We start from the raw sequence: 19,279 nt of genomic DNA, 5'->3' as shown, positions 1-19,279 counted from the left end.
CAGAGAACCTCCCAACTGTTTATCACCGATGGGATCACAGGTGCCTGAGACTGAGCTCGCTCTGGACTTGAGAAGGTCGGGGCCAAAGTTGAGATGTGTGTGTTTTCTTTTTACTTTATTCTAAAATTCTGAATTTCTGTATTGGTGCCCACACCAGATGGTAATTAACATGTATATATCCATTTCTCTACCCATATACACATAAATACACGTGCAGTTGTGAATGTGAAGTTGAAGGTGTTAGTCGTTCACTCGTGTCTGACTCTTTGTGACTCTGTGGACTGTAGCCCACCAGGCTCCTCTGTCCATGGAATTCTCTGACAAGAATACTGGAGTGGTAGCCATTTCCTTCTCCAGGGACTGTCCCAAGCCAGAGATCAAACTCAGGTCTCCAGCATTACAGGCAGATGCATTACTGTCTGAGCCACTATATTCACCCAATGCCTTTTTTTTTTTTTAACTTTTTATGTTATATTGGAGCATAGTTGATGAACAATGTTGTGTCAGTTTCCAGTGTACAGCATAGTGATTCAGTTATACGTGTATATATTCTTTTTCAAATTCTTTTTTCATTGAGGTTTTTATAGCATATTGAGCAGAGTTCCATGTGCTATACAGTAGGTTCTTGTTGGTTGTTCTAAATATAGTGTGTATACATGTGTATCCCAAACTCCCTGACTATCCTTTCTCCCCACTCTTCCCCCCATTCACCCAACGCTTTTAAACACATAGTTCACAGACACTTTTCGAAGATCTCTTGGTAATATTACTGTGCATCCAAGAAGTGGAGGAATTAAGGTAGACTACACTGTTGACACGTCATTTATGGTTGGCTTTACTTCATGAAAACACAAACCTTAAAATAATTCAAAATATCCAAAATGGTCTTCAGAGAGGCTCTACCCAGGAGGTCCCAGCCCAGGGGACGTGGACTCAAATAGGAGGGACCTGAGCAGCCTTGGGTTGGACAGTAACTGGCCGCCAGCTGGGCCCACCAATCTGAGGGTCCCACCCACAGTGCAGGCTGGAGAGGGTCCCAGCCTCATCTGGTCTCTTCTGGCCTCTCTGATGTGAGCCTGGCACAGCTCTGGGACTGCCTGGCTCCTCTGGCCCCCACCATCCTGGCTGCCCTGTACCTCAGGGATGCCCTGCTGGTGGGGCTCTGTGTGTGGTTCTTCTCTGCTCAGATCTCAGTTTGCTCTTCCTTGCAGGGGATGGGGTGGGGTACAGGGTTGACCTGGAAGGCCCTGGGGTGTGACCCTCCTGGCTCTGCAGTCTGAACAGGGCAGCTGCTCCCTTGTGGTCATAACTGCCCACTCTGTGTTGTAGGGATAACCAGGAACTTCTCCACCTGCTTCCCCAGCATCAGGACCTGCCCCGATGGCCACTGTGATGCCGTGGAGAGCAGAGACCCCAACATCTGCCCCCAGGACTGCCTCCGTAAGCAGCCCGATGAGCCTGCACCGTGACTCTGAACAAGCAGGAGCCTGAATGGGTGGGGGAGTAACAAGCTAAAGGGGCTTGGACTCTCACCTGCACTTCAGCCATACCAGCCAAGTTTCCGGGTTTTGAGTGCTGAGCCCTTTCCTAACATTTTCTTTGAATAAAGGCGCTCCAAAATTAGAGCTTCCACACCCTTCCAGTGTTGCTCTAGCCAACTCATGGGGCACGACTCCCTGTCCCCCGTTTTGCTGACTGCCAGCTGCCCCCTCTGCCCCTTTTCTGCTTCTGAAAAGTGACCAAGTGTGGACCTTGGCCTGGGCCCAGGGCAGCCTATGGGTTCCTCCTCTCACCCGATGCGGCCAGGGAGCTGGTTTGGGGGCTCATCATGCTGCAACTGGGGCTTCCCAGATGGCACTAGTGGTAAAGAAACCCACCTGCCAATGTAGGAGATGCGCAGGTTTGATCTCTGGATCGGGAAGATCCCCTGAAGAAGGGCCTGGCAACCCTCTCCAGTATTTTTGCCTGGAAAATCTCATGGACAGAGGAGCTTGGTGGGCTACAGTCCATAGTGTTGCAAAGAGTCGACCTGACTGAAGCGACTTAGCACACACGCATGCATGCTGAGGCTCTTGCCTGGGGTGACCTAGACTTCTGATCTCACTGTGCTCCCTGGGCATGAGAGTGCTGACATCAGGTGGGGAGGGGCCTCTCATGATCCTGTCTGGTGGTCCTGGCTGGCCAGGTCCCCCTGGAGGCTGAGAGTGGGCTGCTGAGTGGGTGGTGTCTGTCCTCAGGGGGCGGCAGCATCATTGGTGGGCACAAACCTGGGGAGCGCCGAGGGATTAAAGCTGGCTTCGGTATCTGCAACTGCTTCCCTGAGGAGAAGAAGTGCTTCTGTGAGCCGGAGGATAGCCAAGGTGCATTGGGGGTGGGGGGGGTGGGGGACACAGCTGGCCGGGATCCCCACGCCTCCCTGAGCCTCCAGGGAGCGAGGGAGAAGATTGCCAGAAGGAAGAGAAACCTAGGAGATCTTCCTCCTTCCCTGGGGTCTTGGTTCCCCCATGTGTGCAGACAAGGAGCTGGCTCAAGGCTACTAAGACTGCCTTGTGGCCCGAAGTTCCTTTTTTTTTTTTTTTTGGCAAGGCTTATGGGATCTTAGGTGCCCAACCAGGGATTGAATCTTGGCCACAGCCGTGAAAGCTCCTTGTGCTAACTGCTGGACCACCAAAGAATTCCCTGGCCTCAAGTTCTATAATAAAGATTGGGCTGGAAAACTAGTTATTCCACCAAATAGCTCAGCATCTTCTCAGACTGTGCCTGTGTAGAGCCTTTCCTGGGCCTGTGGCATTGGCCAGCTGGGTCCCCCCTCCCAGCACCCTCCAGGTGCTTCTTCTAGAACAGGGGGGCCCCACTGAACACATGGGGAGCTTTTCTGGCATTTGGGTGGTCATTGCATGGCCCAAATCCTGGGCCACTTGTCTTTCCTCTCCACTATATATTGAACATGAAGAAAATACAGAAGATATTAGGAATGCAGGAGAAGAACTTCTCCCACCCCCAGGGCCCCTGGGCCTCTGGCTTCAGTGCAACGTTCCAGGGTAGGGGAGGTGCAGGGGTGCACAACCTCTGGTGTGTGACCTCAGGCAGGATGTTTATAAATGCTCATTCCTTCCAGAAAAGGGCAATAATAGTCTCTTGTAGCAAAAACATACAGAACAGTACCTGCCATGGGTCAGGAGTGTTGGCAGGCAGCTCACAGTCGGTCACAGCAGCCACTTCCTGGCTGTCACAGGTGTGGCTCTGTTGGGTATTGGGGGTCCCCCTTGTGGGGTGTCTACTCTCACAGCCCCTACTTGCCCGCAGACACCCTGCGTGATGACCTCTGCTGCACAGTGATCACGGCAGCTGTGGTCTTCTCCATCGTATCTGTGCTGCTGTCCACCTTCTGCATCCACCGCTACCGCAAGAATGCCCACAAGCCGCCCATTGCCTCGGCTGAGATGACCTTCCGTCGACCCGCCCAAGCTTTCCCGGTCAGCTACTCCTCATCTGGTGCCTGCCGGCCCTCTCTGGACTCCATGGAGAACCAGGTCTCAGTGGACACCTTCAAGATCCCAGTGAGGTTCTCCATGTGGCAGCAGGGCCAGGGAGGCAGCCCTTCCAGGTAGCCCTGTGGGTAGCCTCTGGTCTAGGGCAGCTGGGGAAGGAGGGGGGGACAGAAGGGGCAGGGCCCTTGGGGTTGTTGCATCCTTGCCTGCCAGGAGCACCTCGTGAGCTTCCAGCTGTCTTCTAACCTCCACCGAGATGTCTTTCAGGGAGGGCAGAAGGCAGGGGTGGGGCAGAGAGCGTGAATCAGTGTGGAAAAGGATGGGTGCGGATTTAAATGACTGAGATCTGGGCCATTAGGCTCCAAGGAGAGGGCAGGCCATGCTGTACCCGCCTAAGATATCTCCTACGGAGGCCCCAAGTGCTGGAGGATGCAGCCTTGGGGGAGGCCCTGAGGAGGAGTGTGTGGGTTTTATTCTCAGAAGGTAGGACCACCCTAGGGCTGGAGGCTGATGTTCTGCCTTCATTTCCACAGGTCGCTCTGTTGGGGAGTCTGTTGGGTAGGAGCCCCATGATGAAACACTGTCCCCATCCAGGCGAGAGAGACTGGCAGGTGGGGGGCCTGGCCGCAGCCAGGAGGGGATTCTGTCTGTGGCTTGGAGAGTGGGGTTGCTGAGAGGCCTCTCAGGCACCATCAGGGGAGCCTGGCCCCAGGACTCTGTGACTGGCCTGCCAAGAGGGGAGAATCAGCCCAAGCCTCCTCCTCCATGGCATGGTCTGGGCCTGCAGTTAGTGTGGGAGGCTCAGACACCACCTCCTGCCTGGCCAGGCTGCTCCTCCGCCTGTCTGCCCTCCAGTGTTTTTGCTGAGGAGACTGAAATACTATGGGGACTGGGGGCTGGAGACCTCCCACCTGCTGAGTGTTTGGAACCAGCAAAGTCAGGAAGGAGGCCCCTGTGGCCATCACATCTGGGAATGGCCCTCGTGGCCCAGGGACGAGCCATTTGATTCCCTTATATGCCCTGGCGGTTTGTGCTGCGACACACAATGAGAGAGGTTCTTCTGTGGGGGGGCCACAGACCACTTTCAGCCTCTAGCCCAGAGTGCAGAGAAGCCAGAGCTGGGCCGCAGGCCCAGGACCACACTGACCAGCTCTGAGGTCTTAGACACATTATTCGACCCTTTGGCCTTAGTTCTGTCTTACATAAAGTGGGGAGGACACTTTGGGGTTTTAGCACTTTTAAAGAGAAACAAATCAGAGATATCCCCTCTTAGCCCAGTCTTTGTGTGCAGTCAGCTGTTATCCAGTGCAGTGTGGACACCAGGGTGGTGGTGACTGTGTTGTCACCTTTGAGCCTGACTATGGATTCTTGGTAGAGGAGGAAATGGCAACCCACTCCAGTATTCTTGACTGGAGAATCTCATGGACAGAGGAGCCTGGCTACAGTCCATGGGAGTCAGACATGACTGACTCTTTTGCAACTTAAAGAACAAACAACATGGGTTATTGGGGAAGCTGAGACACCAGGACACCTGGGGAGCTGGCTGGAAGGCGCCCCTGGCCGTGGTGCTTAGAGGAGCCTGCCTCTGCTCCCAGACGTAAGAACACAGGGTTCTGGTCCCTGGGGGGGGGGCGGGGCAGTGGGTCACCAGTGTGTGTCTGTGGGTTAGGCGAGCCTGCCAGGCACATCATAAGCAGCCCCTGGAGCCATGCCCACACCCAGCCACAGCAAGACTTGGGGACCTGGGCATCCAGTGCTGACGGGAAGGCAGGTTCCAGACAGGCTTCAGCATCCCCAGAGTTCAGGTCTTCGAGCCAGTCTTGGAGATCCCACCCCAGAGGGGTCTTCAGTGGGCATGGTGTGTTGGGAAGGCCGGTGTGTGCAAGTTCTGGCCAGTGGCTGGGCTGTGGGAGGAGCAGACTCTTCCACAAATTGTCAGGGAAGGATGGGGGGGGGTACCTGAGGGGCACAGTGGTAACTTTCTAGAGGCTGCCACACCAGGAAGGTGTTCTTGACACCCCCTCCTGTAGCTGGGAGTGCAGGGCTGATAGGCAACTGGGGCCACGGCTGCCACTTGAGTTCTCTTGGAAGTCCTGGAGCCTGGGCCACTGTCAGTGCCTGGTGTCCAAAACAGAGGTGGTGCCATGAGGCTTGAGCCTGAGTCCCAGGGAAGAGGCTGTGGTCCCCCTGTGAGCACCTGTGGGTGCTGAGTAAACCCTGACTCCCTCACTGGAGATACCAGACCCTGGGCCTGAGGTGGCCCAGGGCATCTACAGTAGATGGAGGCCAGTGAGGGTATGAGCATACGGAGTCCAGCCAGTCTGTGGCAACACCTGCCTTCCTGTGGGGGGACGCATCTTGTCATGGCACCTCAGGGCCTGACTGTGGGGTCTTGCCCTTGGACATGGTGACTGTCACCTGTCACTTCAGGTGACAGTCGGCCGTCTGCACACGGAGCTTGTCCGCCGGCTCTTGCCTTCTTCCTTTCTTCTTACCTTCGCCATCTCTCTTCCCTCTCTTTTTCCTTCAAACCCAATGTAGGAGGATCCCAAGTGGGAATTCCCACGGAAGAACTTGGTGCTTGGACAAACTCTGGGAGAAGGTGAATTTGGAAAAGTGGTCAAGGCCACAGCCTTTCGGCTGAAAGGCAAAGCAGGGTACACGACTGTGGCTGTGAAGATGCTGAAAGGTACGTGCCCAGGCAGTACACAGGGGGCTCTGCCACTCACACCTGCGGGGGCCCCAGTGGGTGGATGAAGCCCTTATGACAGCCAGGACTCTGGCAATCAGCCTGCTGCCTCCTGAAGAACCAATACGCCTCCCCTGCTCTTCTTGAGTCGCTGCAGTATAGGGACCTCCACCATGGGTGATGTGGGTTGGTGTGGTCCCTGGAGAAGCAGGGTAAGACATTCCTCCCTTGAAAGCTTTCAGAGCCATGTTGCTTGTGTATCAATGTTGGGTAAAGATCCAAGTTTAAATGAAAAGCCCTTAAGTTCAAAACCGACAGCTCTCCCCACCTCAGTCTGCCCCATTAATTTCTTTGGCCAAGCGTCCACTGAGGTCCTGGTGAAGAGACCACCTGTAAGGACTGGCCCCTGTCCCCCAGGTCCCTGCCTTTCCCAGTCCCCATCCCCCCCAGCCCTTAGTGGGCCAGCACTGCCCCAGTCTTACCACATGCTGGGTATCCTCACTGCTGCTTCTCAGCAGGGACTGGGTAGACAGTCCTCTGCCATGGCTGAGTTCTGCCTCAGCTTGACCAACTGAGGGCCCAGTGGCCATGTGATGGGCACATTTTAGGCTGATGCACTCTGATGTTCAGCAGTCGGGGAGCCATGCAGTGCCGGGTACTTTTGTGTACTTACCCAGGCCCTCAGACTAGGGTTGCCCCTTGTCTATGAGACCCCAGGCCCTAAGAGGGCACAGTGAGACTGGCCCTGGGTCACTCATGTGTGGTCCAAAGGGTTCCAATGCCCCATCTTGCAGCTGTCTTCTCATTTCCAGACAAGTCTACAGCCAGAGGCAGTGGCACAACTGGGCAGTGGGATGTGGGGCCATGACCCAGGAGGACAGTTGGCCAGGAGACCTCCACACCCAAGCTCCTGAGCACAACTATCTCTGCCCTTGGAAAACACACACTCAGCATGGCAAGACGACTTCCGTGAAGTCTCATGGCCTTCACCTTTCTCCAGGGCCTCACCCCCCTTTGCCAAGTGCTTGGTTGGCAGGTGTTTGGGGACACCAGGGAGTCCCTTTACCTCCCCAGAAGGGTTAATGAAGGGTTAATGCCACTGTCTTTGAGAGATGGTGATTGCAGGGAAATAATGCCATTTGCATGCATAGCCCAGCCCAGAAGGCTTTCCATGGAAAGACTCTGCTCACATGGAAGTGCGCTCCTCTGGTTCTTACTCCCTGTAGGCAATTGAGGCCGCTGTTGACCCTCCCATGGGCTGAGAGTAGCTCCAAGCAGTGAGGTCCTGGCAGGCCTCAGTCTGAACCTGAGTAGGATGTCTGGGAAGGAGACAAGTCCGTGTAGACCCCTCGTTTGAGCCTGTGACCCAGCACGGTGGTAGCAGGGACTTTGTGACCTGCTTTGTTTCTGTGCATTTCAGAGAATGCCTCCCCAAGCGAGCTGTGGGACCTGCTATCAGAGTTCAACCTCCTGAAGCAGGTCAACCACCCACAAGTCATCAAGCTGTACGGGGCCTGCAGCCAGGATGGTAAGACCAGCCGGGGACTAGCAGCTGCTGGGCACAAGCCAGGGGCTCTGGGCTGCTCCATTCTGCATTCTCCCTCATCCCCATCCTTTTCTTCTCTGGCACCTGTCCTCTCTCTTCCTGGAAGCATGGTTTCTCTGGCCCTTGCCTGAAACTTGTGTGTCAGTGGACCATGAGGGCTGCCACAGGAGTGTTCCCTGGGGTCTCTGGCGACATCCTGGTTGTCAGCACCCTGCCCCAGGCTGAGCCCTTAAGACAGGGAAGTCCAGAGATGAGCAGTGTCTCCTGGGCACCTACTAGATATGCCATAACCTCCAGGTGATCTCAACCCCACCCCAGCCTGGGGTGGCAAAGGCAATGGCAGATCATTTTTCACATAAGAGCATTTTGCTGTATTGGTCTTCCAAAACTGCTTTGCCACCCTGGGGGCCTCCCACTTTGTGTGTGTGTGTGTGTGTGTGTGTGTGTGTGTGTGTGTGTGTGTGCATGTGCGTGTGGGTGCATGTGTATTTGGGGTGTGAGGGAGATGGGAGGCCGACAGGGAGAGAGCAGCAGGGGCACCAGTAGCACTCAGGGCCGGGCCTCGGGGAGGACTGTGGCCTGAGAGCAGGCAGGGCAGGGAGAGGGTGGCCAGGGGCAGTCCAGAACCTCTGCCTCCATCAGCTGTCCCCAGGCCATACTGTGGCAAGACCAGGGGTACAGAAAGTTCCTGACATCCGAGCAGCAGTGGTTATCTCCCAGGGCAGCTTCAAATGCAGTGACTGCTTGCCCTGGACACCCAGGAAAGAGGTTGTGGTCAACTGTCCAGGCAGCTGGCTTTGGAATCCAAAGCCCCTGCAAGATGCAGGAGCTTCCCAAGTGGCACTAGTGATAAAGAACCTGCCTGCCAATGCAGGAGATGTAAAAGACTTGGGTTCAATCCCTGAGTCAGGAAGATCCCTTGGAGGGGGACATGACAACCTACTCCACTCTTCTTGCCTGGAAAATCCCATGGACAGAGGAGCTTGGCAGGCTACAGTCTATAGGGTCACAAAGAGTCAGACATGACTGAAGTAACATAGCGCTGCAAGGTGGAGAGCAGAGTGATGTGAGAGTGAGCTGAGGCTTGAGTCCTCAGGATGCTGGAAGCGATTGCCCCGTGCTGGCCCAACTTCTGCCTGCCCAGGGTCACCTAAGCAGCCAGCCCACGTACCTACTGCTCTGCCCCTAGGGCCACTGCTCCTCATCTTGGAGTATGCCAAGTACGGCTCCCTGCGGGGCTTCCTCCGAGAGAGCCGCAAGGCGGGACCTGGCTACGTGGGCAGCGGGGGCAGCCGCAACTCCAGTTACCTGGACAACCTGGAGGAGCAGGCCCTGACCATGGGCGACCTTGTCTCCTTTGCCTGGCAGATCTCACAAGGGATGCAGTACCTGGCTGAGATGAAGGTGCGTGCCGCCCCAGCCCCGCGCCCCCTCCGCCAGCGATTGGCCCGGGGTTCAGGGGTCCCTGCTGTTGTCTTTTCCACAGCTTGTCCATCGGGACTTGGCAGCCAGAAACGTCCTGGTAGCCGAGGGCCACAGGATGAAAATCTCAGATTTTGGTCTGTCCCGAGATGTTTATGAAGAGGATTCCTACGTGAAGAGGAGCGAGGTACCAGGCTCTGGGGTGTGATGGCCTGAGGGCAGAGGGCATGGTCAGGGAGCCCACAGGGTGGGGACAGATTTTGATCTGAGGAAGGTAAAGCGGGTTTTTAGAGTGCAAACTTCCAGTCCTCATCCCCGAACTCTTTCCTAGTCCTGGGTCCCCAGAGACGCAGAGCAGGACTCAGTCTTGAGCCTGTTCCTTCTCTTCCTCACAGCCACACGTGCTGTTTTGGAGCTCCCTGCTGGGAGTGGGGTTCCTGCAGCTTCTCTCACTTTTCATCACTATCACTTCTAAAGGTCACCCACCACTGCAGAAATAACAATCTTCTTGTCTGCAGTTGCTCCTCTCACTGCTGCAGAGTGAAGGTCACTGTTTTACTTTCTGTGTAACTTTAGTCCTTTGCTTGGGGAAAAGAAATGAATTAAACTCAAGCTTGCTAGTCATTCTTTACAGAAAGGATTGAACCACTTTACAGCAGGGTATGCTCCTGGTCCAAGGGCCTAGGAACGGCTGACTAAGTGAGTTTGGAAGGCAATCAGGAGGATCCTGGAGACAAAGTCCAGAGTTGCAGTGTAGAGATTTGGGAAGCTTTTTCCAAGTCACTAAAACAGGTGGTTCGGGGACCTTCTTGGGAAACCTGGTTCCCTGGTATGGTCCCCTTCCCTGTGACATTGGTCTTGACTTTCTTGGTGCTGCTATCCTCCCAACCCCTTTCTAGTAGCCTCCCTGTGACAGACTAGATAGGGAAGATCACAGGCCCCCTCAAGACACACAGCTAAGCTGGCATTCAGAACAGATGCTGCTCAAAAAGAAAAACACAGAAAGCCACGACATACACTTCAGCTTTGCTCTGAGGGGCGAGTGAAGCCCAGGTGCTCCTGGGGCTGTGAGGATGACATTTGATTTCTTGTGGGGTTTCTGTTGTGACAGCACGTCTTAGAAGTGCTGAAGGGGAAGTGGAGAGGGGTGCTCCCTACCCCGTGGAGGGGGCTGGATGGAACTTCCTGTTGATGCACTGGTCCTCAGGAAGGCCCTGTGTCACCCAGCAAGGAAGCACAAGGTGCCCAAGCTCGGCCCCTGAGAGCACAGCCTGCAGGTTGCATTGTTAGAAACACACACCCTCGAAGCAGTCACACTTCATGTAGGGTATGAATCCTAAATAGTACTTTAAAAAAAAAAAAGAAGTACAATAAATGCATTAAAATCCAAAGCAAATGCCTTTTTTTAAATTGATTGTGCCTTGATGCTGACCTGTTTGTTGTTGTTTAATCGATCAGTCGTGTCTGACTCTTTGCGACCCATGGACTGTAGCCCAGCAGGATCCTCTGTCTATGGAATTCCCCAGGCAAGAATACTGGAGTGGGTTGCCATTTCCTCCTCCAGGATATCTTCCTGACCCATGGATCAAACCCGCATCTCCTGCACTGCAGGTGGATTCTTTACCACTGAGCCACCAGGAAAGCCCACTGATCTATTTGTACCAAAAAGCTATTTCTTAAGTTGCATTAGAAAGGATTTGTTAGGTTGAACTCCAGCCTCTCCATGGTGGAGGACAGTCTTTCAGAGGATGCTAAAAGGGCCCTGGGATAAAATAAGAGGGAAAAATCAGACTCAAGACACTCACATTGATTTCTTCACTCAGAGCTTCTTAGAAAGGCCTTTAGTGTGTTCGTTTGTGTCAGAAATTCCCAAGATGGAAACACTGGATGTTGGCTTCCCAGACCCCTTCACCCTCAGAAATCAGGGGAGATCTTGATGGAAGTGCTTCCAGCCTACCCACTGGGCAGCACCCAGGGTGCGGTGCCCCTGATCTCCAGAGAAGTGACCACAGTGGGGCCTGGCTTGCACTTAGCATCAATTCCTTGCGATGTGGTGCATGACCAGCACACCTTGTATAGCTGTGGGCAGGCCGACTGACTCCCTCATGGGTCTCAGCCAAGCCTAGGAAGGCGGGGCTAGGACTCCAGCATCTGTGAGGCTGGGCTGCTGGCCTCTACCCAGGAACACACTGGAGTCATTACTCAGTGTTCCCTAAGAGCTGAAAGAGCCTGAGATGTGTCCCCCCCACACACCAGTTCCTAGGATCTCAGAGCAACGTTAATGCCTTTCTTTCACTCCTTCCTTAGGGTCGGATCCCAGTCAAGTGGATGGCCATTGAGTCCCACTTTGATCATATCGACACCACCCAGAGTGATGTGTGAGTCTGGGTGTTGCCTTCCTGGGGTGGAGGTTACATGTATGCACCTGTCTGGGCAGCTCCGCTGGGGAACAGAGTTGCCCTGAGTCCCTGTCAGCTCATTCCAGCCGTCCAGAGTGACCTCCCCAAACTGGGGGGCTGTGGATGGGGGAGCTTTGTGTACTCACACAGCAAATGGCAAAGGCCCAGGCAGTAGTTCTGAGTGCCACGGTGGAATGCATGAGGATGTGAGCCATAGCTGCAGCCCCCCTTGCCTCCCCCACCTCCCCTGCCCTCTCTTTGGACATCTCAGTGACACACAGTCCCAGCTGAACAGTTCCCTCTCTGTGAGCCTGAGTGTGAGTGGGCTTCAAGCAGGTCCCTGGAGACTGGTCCCCACCCAGAGACAGGTTTAGGGTGGAGTGACCTTGAATGGGTTTCCGGTACCCAAACTGCTCCAAGACCAAAACTCAGTCTTCCAAGTCCAACTGCATTCTCAATTGTTTTCAAAACCACAACAGACTTGTTTCCAAATGTTCTGCTGTAAACAGCCTTGCATGTTTTAAATAAGGTAGGCTGTGAAAAGGCAATTCTTAAACAGTTTTAACAGCTGTGTTCTGATTACCAAGTTGACTGTAAAACAACTGGAAATGCAGGGGAAAGCATAATGAAGAGACTAAAAGTCAATGGGGCCCCACCATCCCTAAATAACTACGGCCAGCACTCACAGGCCTTGCCTAGAGTTGTCCGTGGCATGCAGGCATTCTTTATTACTGTAAACGGGCTTGTGTGATAATGCTGTTTTGTGATGATTTTGTCCCCACTTGACAGTAAATTTTCCCTCACAGTTGATATTTTCCCATTGCAGTGTTTTTTCCTTTTAACATCTTATGAAAATTTCCAGGCACACAGAAAAGGTGAAGGGGTTTTGCAGAGTGCCCTGGTGCCCTGTGGCCTCAGTTCGACCTGCTTTTCACTGTGCTCATTTGCATTCCCTATGCCGTCTCTGATGCTACAGAGCTTCACCTCAGGGGTCAGCCACCTGCCCTTTTTGGATATGGGGGCTGAGCTTGGGCAGCAGCTTGCCAGGGGGTTGGGGCAGGGTAGGCAGACACCTGGTCCCGCCTCCATTCCACTTCCATCTGTCTGGTCAGCCTAGGCTGAAACTGTGGGCACTTGGACCACTCTCTGTACAGGGAACTCGGGTCCTGTTGCTGCTCAGGGGGAGGATATCTGGGGCGCTGAGGATGCCACAGACTCAGTGCAGTCGCTCATTGGCCCTCTGGTTCTGCAGGTGGTCCTTTGGTGTCCTGCTGTGGGAGATTGTGACCCTGGGCGGCAACCCCTACCCTGGGATTCCTCCAGAGCGGCTCTTCAACCTTCTGAAGACAGGCTATCGGATGGAGAGGCCAGACAACTGCAGCGAGGAGATGTGAGCATGCTTTCTCTGGTCCAGCCTCCCCAGACACTGACACTCCAGGTTTTGGAGGGGTGGGGTCATGCACACTCATCCTTTCCCACTGCTGGGCAGCCCTGGGTGCCAGCCCCAGGCGAGCTGGGCAGCTGGAAGTGACGGGCTAAGACAAAGGCACAGATGACAGAGAACCACCCTTGGGCATGATGGCAGATGCTGGGGACCCAGATTCCACTGGGGGCTGGGTGGGCCTCCTGGGGGGACTTACAAGCTGAGGGGGAGCAGGACCCCAGGAGAGGTGGTGGAAGGATGAGGGAGCAGCTTCAATCTAAGGCTAGAGACCTGTCCCAGGATGCTTGGGGAGGGGCAGGTAATTCAGAATGGCCCCAGGGGTACATACAGGGGAGCGCCCAAGTGGAGACACCAAGGCAGGCAAAGAGCAGGCAGATGGCACCTGAACTTCAGCTCGAGGGCACCAGAATCTTCTCATCAAATGGTGGTTCCATCAGATGATCCTTGGAGAACAGGTTGAGAACACATGAGAGGGGGTTCGTCCATAGTTAGACACACACTGGTCCATTCATTCTACAAAGTCTGTCATGCACCTGCCATGTGCCTGGCTCAGGGCTGTGGGAGTGCAAGGGTGAGTAGGTGCTGCCTCCCTGGGCACCCTAGACTGGCAGGCACAGGCCCAGCACTCACCCACAAGGTGGCCCCTGCAGCCCTGCCAGAGCCCCAGGGGAGGGAGGGAGGGAGGTGCAAGACAGAGTGTGCTTGGCAGGTTTTTGTGTTCATACACAGTTCATCCTTCATAAGAGTTTTAAGGACTGGCATTTCTGCGTTAGCTGCCATAACAAGCATGGCTGGACCACAGCGCCAGACACTGTGAGCCCCTGCTGACCCATCATACCCTGGCCCAACTCAGAGAAGGATGTCAGTGACACAGGAACAGCTTTGGGATTTTGGACCAGAGCCTCTGGGGCCCAGGTGCACTGTACTGGGTGTGGTGGCTGTGACTGGGCAATCCTTGCTGGATTGTCACCACCCACCTGTTTGTCTCACCAGGTACAGTCTAATGCTGCAGTGCTGGAAGCGGGAACCAGACAAGAGGCCAGTGTTTGCCGACATCAGCAAAGACCTAGATAAGATGATGGTTAAGAGCAGAGTGAGTACCCGGAGCCAATCCCTGGTGCCACTTCCCTCACCCCAGTTCATGGAATTCCCAATACAAAGGCAGAGTGCGGCTGTGCAGAGTGAGATGGTCATGTCGTCTCCTGGTAGGGGGCAGGGCAGATTGGGGGGGGGGGGGGGGGGCGCGGGCACGAACCTTTATCCTTAATCCAGGCCTCTTGGACTTCTTGAAATTAGGGAGAAACCAGGATTTTTACCTTGACACTTAGGAAGAGCCCTCCACAGACAGGGGTGGGAAGAAGATATGCCAAAGCCAAACAAAATTATTTTCAATAATGGAACTTGAGGAAGTAAAGTTGGAATGAATGTGTCCTAAATTCAGATTCTATGAAGGGTCCGGCTAGGGGTGGGAAGTGAAGGGAGCAGTGGAAACTGTGACAAATAGTAGCCTCCCAGCTGGCTCTGAAGGACTTCTTACCATAGACAATGTAACCTGTAGGAATAAGAGTGCCAGCATGCCAGGGCTTTTTAAGGGATGTTTATGTTTCCCAGTTTTTATAGCAATTTCCAAAAGCTCAGTGTGGGCCAAACAACATATCTGTGTGCCTCCAGTTTACAACTCTAGGTGACAGAGGAAATCAACACAGTTTTCACTAATATTGATTGGGCAATGGGCTGCCTCCTGTATTCTGCCTTAGATGCTGGGGATGCAAGTAAAGAAAATAGACACAGACCTTGCTTGCCCTCTGGTGGTTTCATCCTTAAATTGACACAGTTACTGAAAGTTGTCATTTCTCCAAACATGGAAGGCAAGATGCATGGACTGGGCCCCTTGGAATAAAACCCAACCTTGGTGTATCGTTTGGGCACATCCTATGATTTGCCCTAAACAGAGGTAATAGCTGATGCCTACAGACAGCTTTCCTAGAACAGTGCTGAGAACCAGCCAGAAACACACTGGAAGCATTCTTGACACCTTTAACCAGGGCAGTGGAAGTAGCCGGTCCTCACAAATCATCCTGCTTGGGAGCTGAAGCCTCTAGCAGCATCTTATGCAAAACCCACACCGATGACTCAGATTTCTTGGTCCTGACTTGATATTGGAGATGGCAGGAGTGCCTGGAGGGAAGCCAGAAAGTGTGGAGCAGATGGGGAATGTGTCTTGGCCTTCCCACATGAGTCACGGGACTGCAATCCCAGAGCCTCAGGTTTTATAAACAGGCCTGTTCTCCAGTGCTGGGCCTGGTGCCCCTAGCGCTGCAGAGAGAGGACCAGAACAATGAGGGAACACATTTCTGCCTCCAAGAGGTGATTTTCTGTGATGAGGACCAGAGGCTGGGGGAACTCATGCTGACAGACCTGGCCAGGGGCTCAGATCTGGCGAGAGGTTGATAGGTGCAGGGTGGGACTCGGCTGGGGCTTCTGCTATCAGGCAGGGCGGGGGTGGGGCGGGGTGGGCATGTCCAGCAATGGCCTGCTCCAGGAGTGACCAGGTCTCTCTCCCTTCCAGGACTACTTGGACCTGGCCGTGTCCACCCCATCTGACTCACTGCTGTATGATGATGGCCTGTCAGAGGAGGAGACACCCCTGGGGGACTGTAATAATGTTCCCCTCCCTCGCACCCTCCCCTCCACGTGGATTGAAAACAAACTCTATGGTAGAATTTCACATGCATTTACTAGATTCTAGCCACGTTGTTCCTGCTCTCTGCACTGTCCTTACTCTCTGTAATGCTTTTTAAGAGTGTTTCTGGTTTGAATGAAACCAAAGTCTGCTCTGAACCTTTTTGTTTGTAAATGTCTGACTTTGCATCCATTTACATTCAGGCATTTTTTTTTAAACTATGTTTTTTTTAAAGGATGTGAAAATATGTGTGATGATCACATTGCCCAGCAGCTTAAGATGATAGAGGAGAGGGCGGGGCAGAACTCTCAGGGGATATTGAGAAATGATGACTCAGTCATTTCCCGGGTGGGGATTTAGTCATAGTACTTCTAATTTAACTACTGGGGTACATTTTCCTGACCTGGGGAGGCATTTAATCTAGAAAGGCAGAACCAGAACTACCCTGCCTGCACTGAGAACACAGCCAGCAGCCCCCCAGGCTCTGTCTGGGTGAGTGGAGGGGGGCGCCTTGGAGGCCACCCGGTGCTGGGGACCACCATCAGCGGGAGGGACACACACAGAGTACTGTTTTCACATCCTTTGTATCACACACTGTCATGACAGTTGTCACTTATGAAGTCAGTGCTAAAAGCTGGAGCAAAATGCTTTTTGAAAGAACGTAGTCTGTGGTGCTGTGGTCTTGCAATGGACAGTAAATATGGTTCTTGCCAAAACTCCTTCTTCTGTCTTTAATACTTGAAATTTTTTTCCTGTTTCCTAACTTCATCATGGAGTGTTTTGAACTCTTGGAGTCTCAAGCCTTTTTCAGCCGAGGTTGTTCCTTTCGCATGCCTCCTGGGTCATTGATTCCTTGCTGGCTAGTGTTCCTTGCCATTTGTCCCGTCAACGCTGTGGGACTGGGCTGCGTGCACCCTTGATTTGGAAAGATCCTCTCCTCCGTAGTAGGCTGGGATGGAAGACAAGTAGGCTCCTTTACGTTAGAGCACTGTATATCCAGGCAGTACAACAAGGTGCTGTTGCATTATGCTGCCTTACAGAAAGAGTTAAACAGGTCACCAGAGATTGATCAGATTTGAGAGTCTGAAGCTTATAAAAGTCAAAATTGGTAGTTTCTGGTAAGCTACAGTTACCAAGAGAACATGTGATGTTCCCCCCTTCTCCCAAACATGTTTTGGAAACCTGGAGCATGAAACCCTGCAGGCAGTTGGCCCAGAAACCAGAAGTTTGGTTTGAACCTCAAAGGGAGTTTTGCCAAGGCCTTACTGTCTGGACATGAAGTTTGGGTTCTTCAGCACAGAACAAATGATCTGTTTTCATTTTTAGGCATGTCAGACCCGAACTGGCCTGAAGAGAGTCCTGTACCACCCACAAGAGCCGCTGGCACCAACACTGGGTGTCCCGAGATATGCAAATGATAGTGTATATGCTAACTGGATGGTTTCACCCTCAGCGGCACAATTAATGGACGCGTTTGATAGTTAACATTTCTTTGTGAAAAGTAATGGACTTTCGAGGGGAAGAAACATGCTGAGAACAGATCTGCCGGCCCCTATTTGCACATTTCACACTGGCTGGCGGTCTTGCCACCCAGCAGATGTAGCACACTGGACGGTGTAGGTGTTCCTTCTTCAGCCCTCCGCAGCACCCAACCGGTGCATCCGTGAGCACCACGCACTCCGCGCTCACACGTATCGGTCCCTCACTCACTACCTGAACTGTTTGACTTTTTTCTGGTTGCCTCCAAACAAGGTCACATGATTTAAACATGTCCTTGTTCAAAACAAGAGCCCGGCCAGGCTGCATAGGGATGTCAAAGCCCGACCAAGGCTGGAGGGGAAGAGGGGACTTCTGGACAGGCCTCGCCGCAACCTTCAATACCCTGTTTTGTTTCTTTTTAAATCATGTAACCTCTTCTTAGGAAGACATTTGATTCTTATTATGATTAAAATGATCCTTAGGTTTAGCACAATGGAGAGACGTGATGCCACATTTGGTATGTAGGTAGGTGGTGTGAGGGGAGGGGGCTTCTAGGATACATCTGTCCACCTGGCTGAGAGATCACACCCCTGTGATGAGAAGTGTATGGAGGAGGGGGCCTTGGAGTGGAGTGGACTCATATCCAAGTATTGCTGACCACAGAGACTTGGCTGCCGTGAACTCCCCAGCCTACCCCACCACAGCCTTCAGTACCCACCCATCCAGTGCCCCAAAGTGGCAGGGGCTCATCTCACACATTCATGGTTGGGACTTGTGCTCAGTCTCAGCTAGTTAGGTTAGAAGTAGTGTCGACAAATGACCAAGGACTGTGACACCTCTGATGACAGTTCTGATGGGGAAACGACAGGGTTTTGGCTCTTACAGAGCTTGTGTGAAAAGGTACATGTGTCCACTCTTGCTGTGTCTGTAACGTAATGCTGCTATGGCCAGACATTTTTGTTCTTAGGTTCTGACCATGACTCATAAGCTTCTTGTCATTCTTCACTGCTTGTTTGTGGTCACAGACACTCAGCACTCCTCCCATCCTGTGGGGGTGGCTTTCGGGAAGTCCTGGTGGCTCTTCTTTCTGTCCCAATGCTGTCACTTTGCAGGAGAGGGTCAGTTACCAAAATACTGCCTGGTCTTCATACTTAAAGCACTGTGAAAGAACCTAACGATGTCTCATGAGAATGCTGGCTTTTATAGCTATTTCACCAAAGTGGTAAAGTGGTAAAAATTATGGCATTTTTGTGGCCAAGAAGAATTGGATGAGTTTTGTGGAAGAGCTGTGTGTGTGTGTGTGTGTGCATGCGCATCTGTGTGTGCACGCACATGTGTGTGTACACACCCAGGGAGAGCACTGGAAAAACACTTAACTGCAGATGTAACATGGCTTTAGTTTGGGCCATTGTTCAGACGCACTGTGATAAGTTCTTTTACAGATATCTAGTCATGGTAGTAAACTTGTGGGTTTCAGATGTACTTGATGATAGTCTTGTTAAATGCAGAAGTAGGGAGAAACTTTCTCAAGTTATTAAAAATGCCTACTCAGTGTGAGAGGCTGTAGCAGATTTGTCCTCAGCAGGGGGAGAACTCCAAGTCTAACTGGCTGACCCAGTGCTGGGGAGTTAACCCTTGACTCATAACCTAATTGTCTGTTCCTGAGTTATCCAGGTACTCATACTTGTTAGTCTATCAGACAATTTTCATATGCATATACACAGAAGTTACTAAGTATTTAAGTATTACTGAGTATTACTGTTTTAAAATTTGTTAAATCTGTTTATGAAAGGTTATTAAATCATACTGTGTCAATTTGCTTTTGTAGTCAAGGTGACTAAGAAAATCATTTCAGTTATGTAAATAAAATCATGTATCATACAATGTGTAAACTTCTTTTCTCTTTTTAACCTTCTGGTTGGAAACATTAGGTTTCTGATTTTAAAGTTTCCATATAAAGAGTAAGATATCACAAGGGGATCTATTGTGGTGACCACTGGGGAAGTAAGACTGATCGAAGGACCGTGGGGGCTCTTGGTGATGTTATTGACTTGTCTTTTATAATATGTACATGAACAGCCACATTTATAGTAATTGTGAAAACTAAGCTCGTTCTGCCACTCAAA

At 52.5% G+C, this 19,279-nt stretch overlaps 1 protein-coding gene across 1 annotated transcript in view; it reads left to right on the top strand.

Moving 5' to 3' along the window:
• The window catches only part of LOC122680613 (proto-oncogene tyrosine-protein kinase receptor Ret-like), a 53,011-nt gene extending 33,974 nt beyond the window's left edge, over positions 1-19,037 (top strand). Inside the window, 13 exon segments of the mRNA XM_043882194.1 lie at positions 1,330-1,440; positions 2,238-2,360; positions 3,307-3,560; positions 6,033-6,180; positions 7,601-7,708; positions 8,916-9,130; positions 9,213-9,335; positions 11,456-11,526; positions 12,800-12,937; positions 13,985-14,084; positions 15,561-15,708; positions 17,001-17,068; positions 17,070-19,037. Of these exon segments, the coding sequence (XP_043738129.1) occupies positions 1,330-1,440; positions 2,238-2,360; positions 3,307-3,560; positions 6,033-6,180; positions 7,601-7,708; positions 8,916-9,130; positions 9,213-9,335; positions 11,456-11,526; positions 12,800-12,937; positions 13,985-14,084; positions 15,561-15,708; positions 17,001-17,068; positions 17,070-17,159 (1,697 nt within the window). The 3' untranslated portion in view covers positions 17,160-19,037.
• The last annotated feature ends 242 nt before the right edge of the window (positions 19,038-19,279 follow it).

Source organism: Cervus elaphus, chromosome 22 (genome assembly GCF_910594005.1).
Source record: "Cervus elaphus chromosome 22, mCerEla1.1, whole genome shotgun sequence".
Classification (NCBI taxonomy): Eukaryota; Metazoa; Chordata; class Mammalia; order Artiodactyla; family Cervidae; genus Cervus; species Cervus elaphus.
Note: the sequence above shows the minus strand (reverse complement) of the source record. Positions and strands in the feature narration are given on the sequence as shown.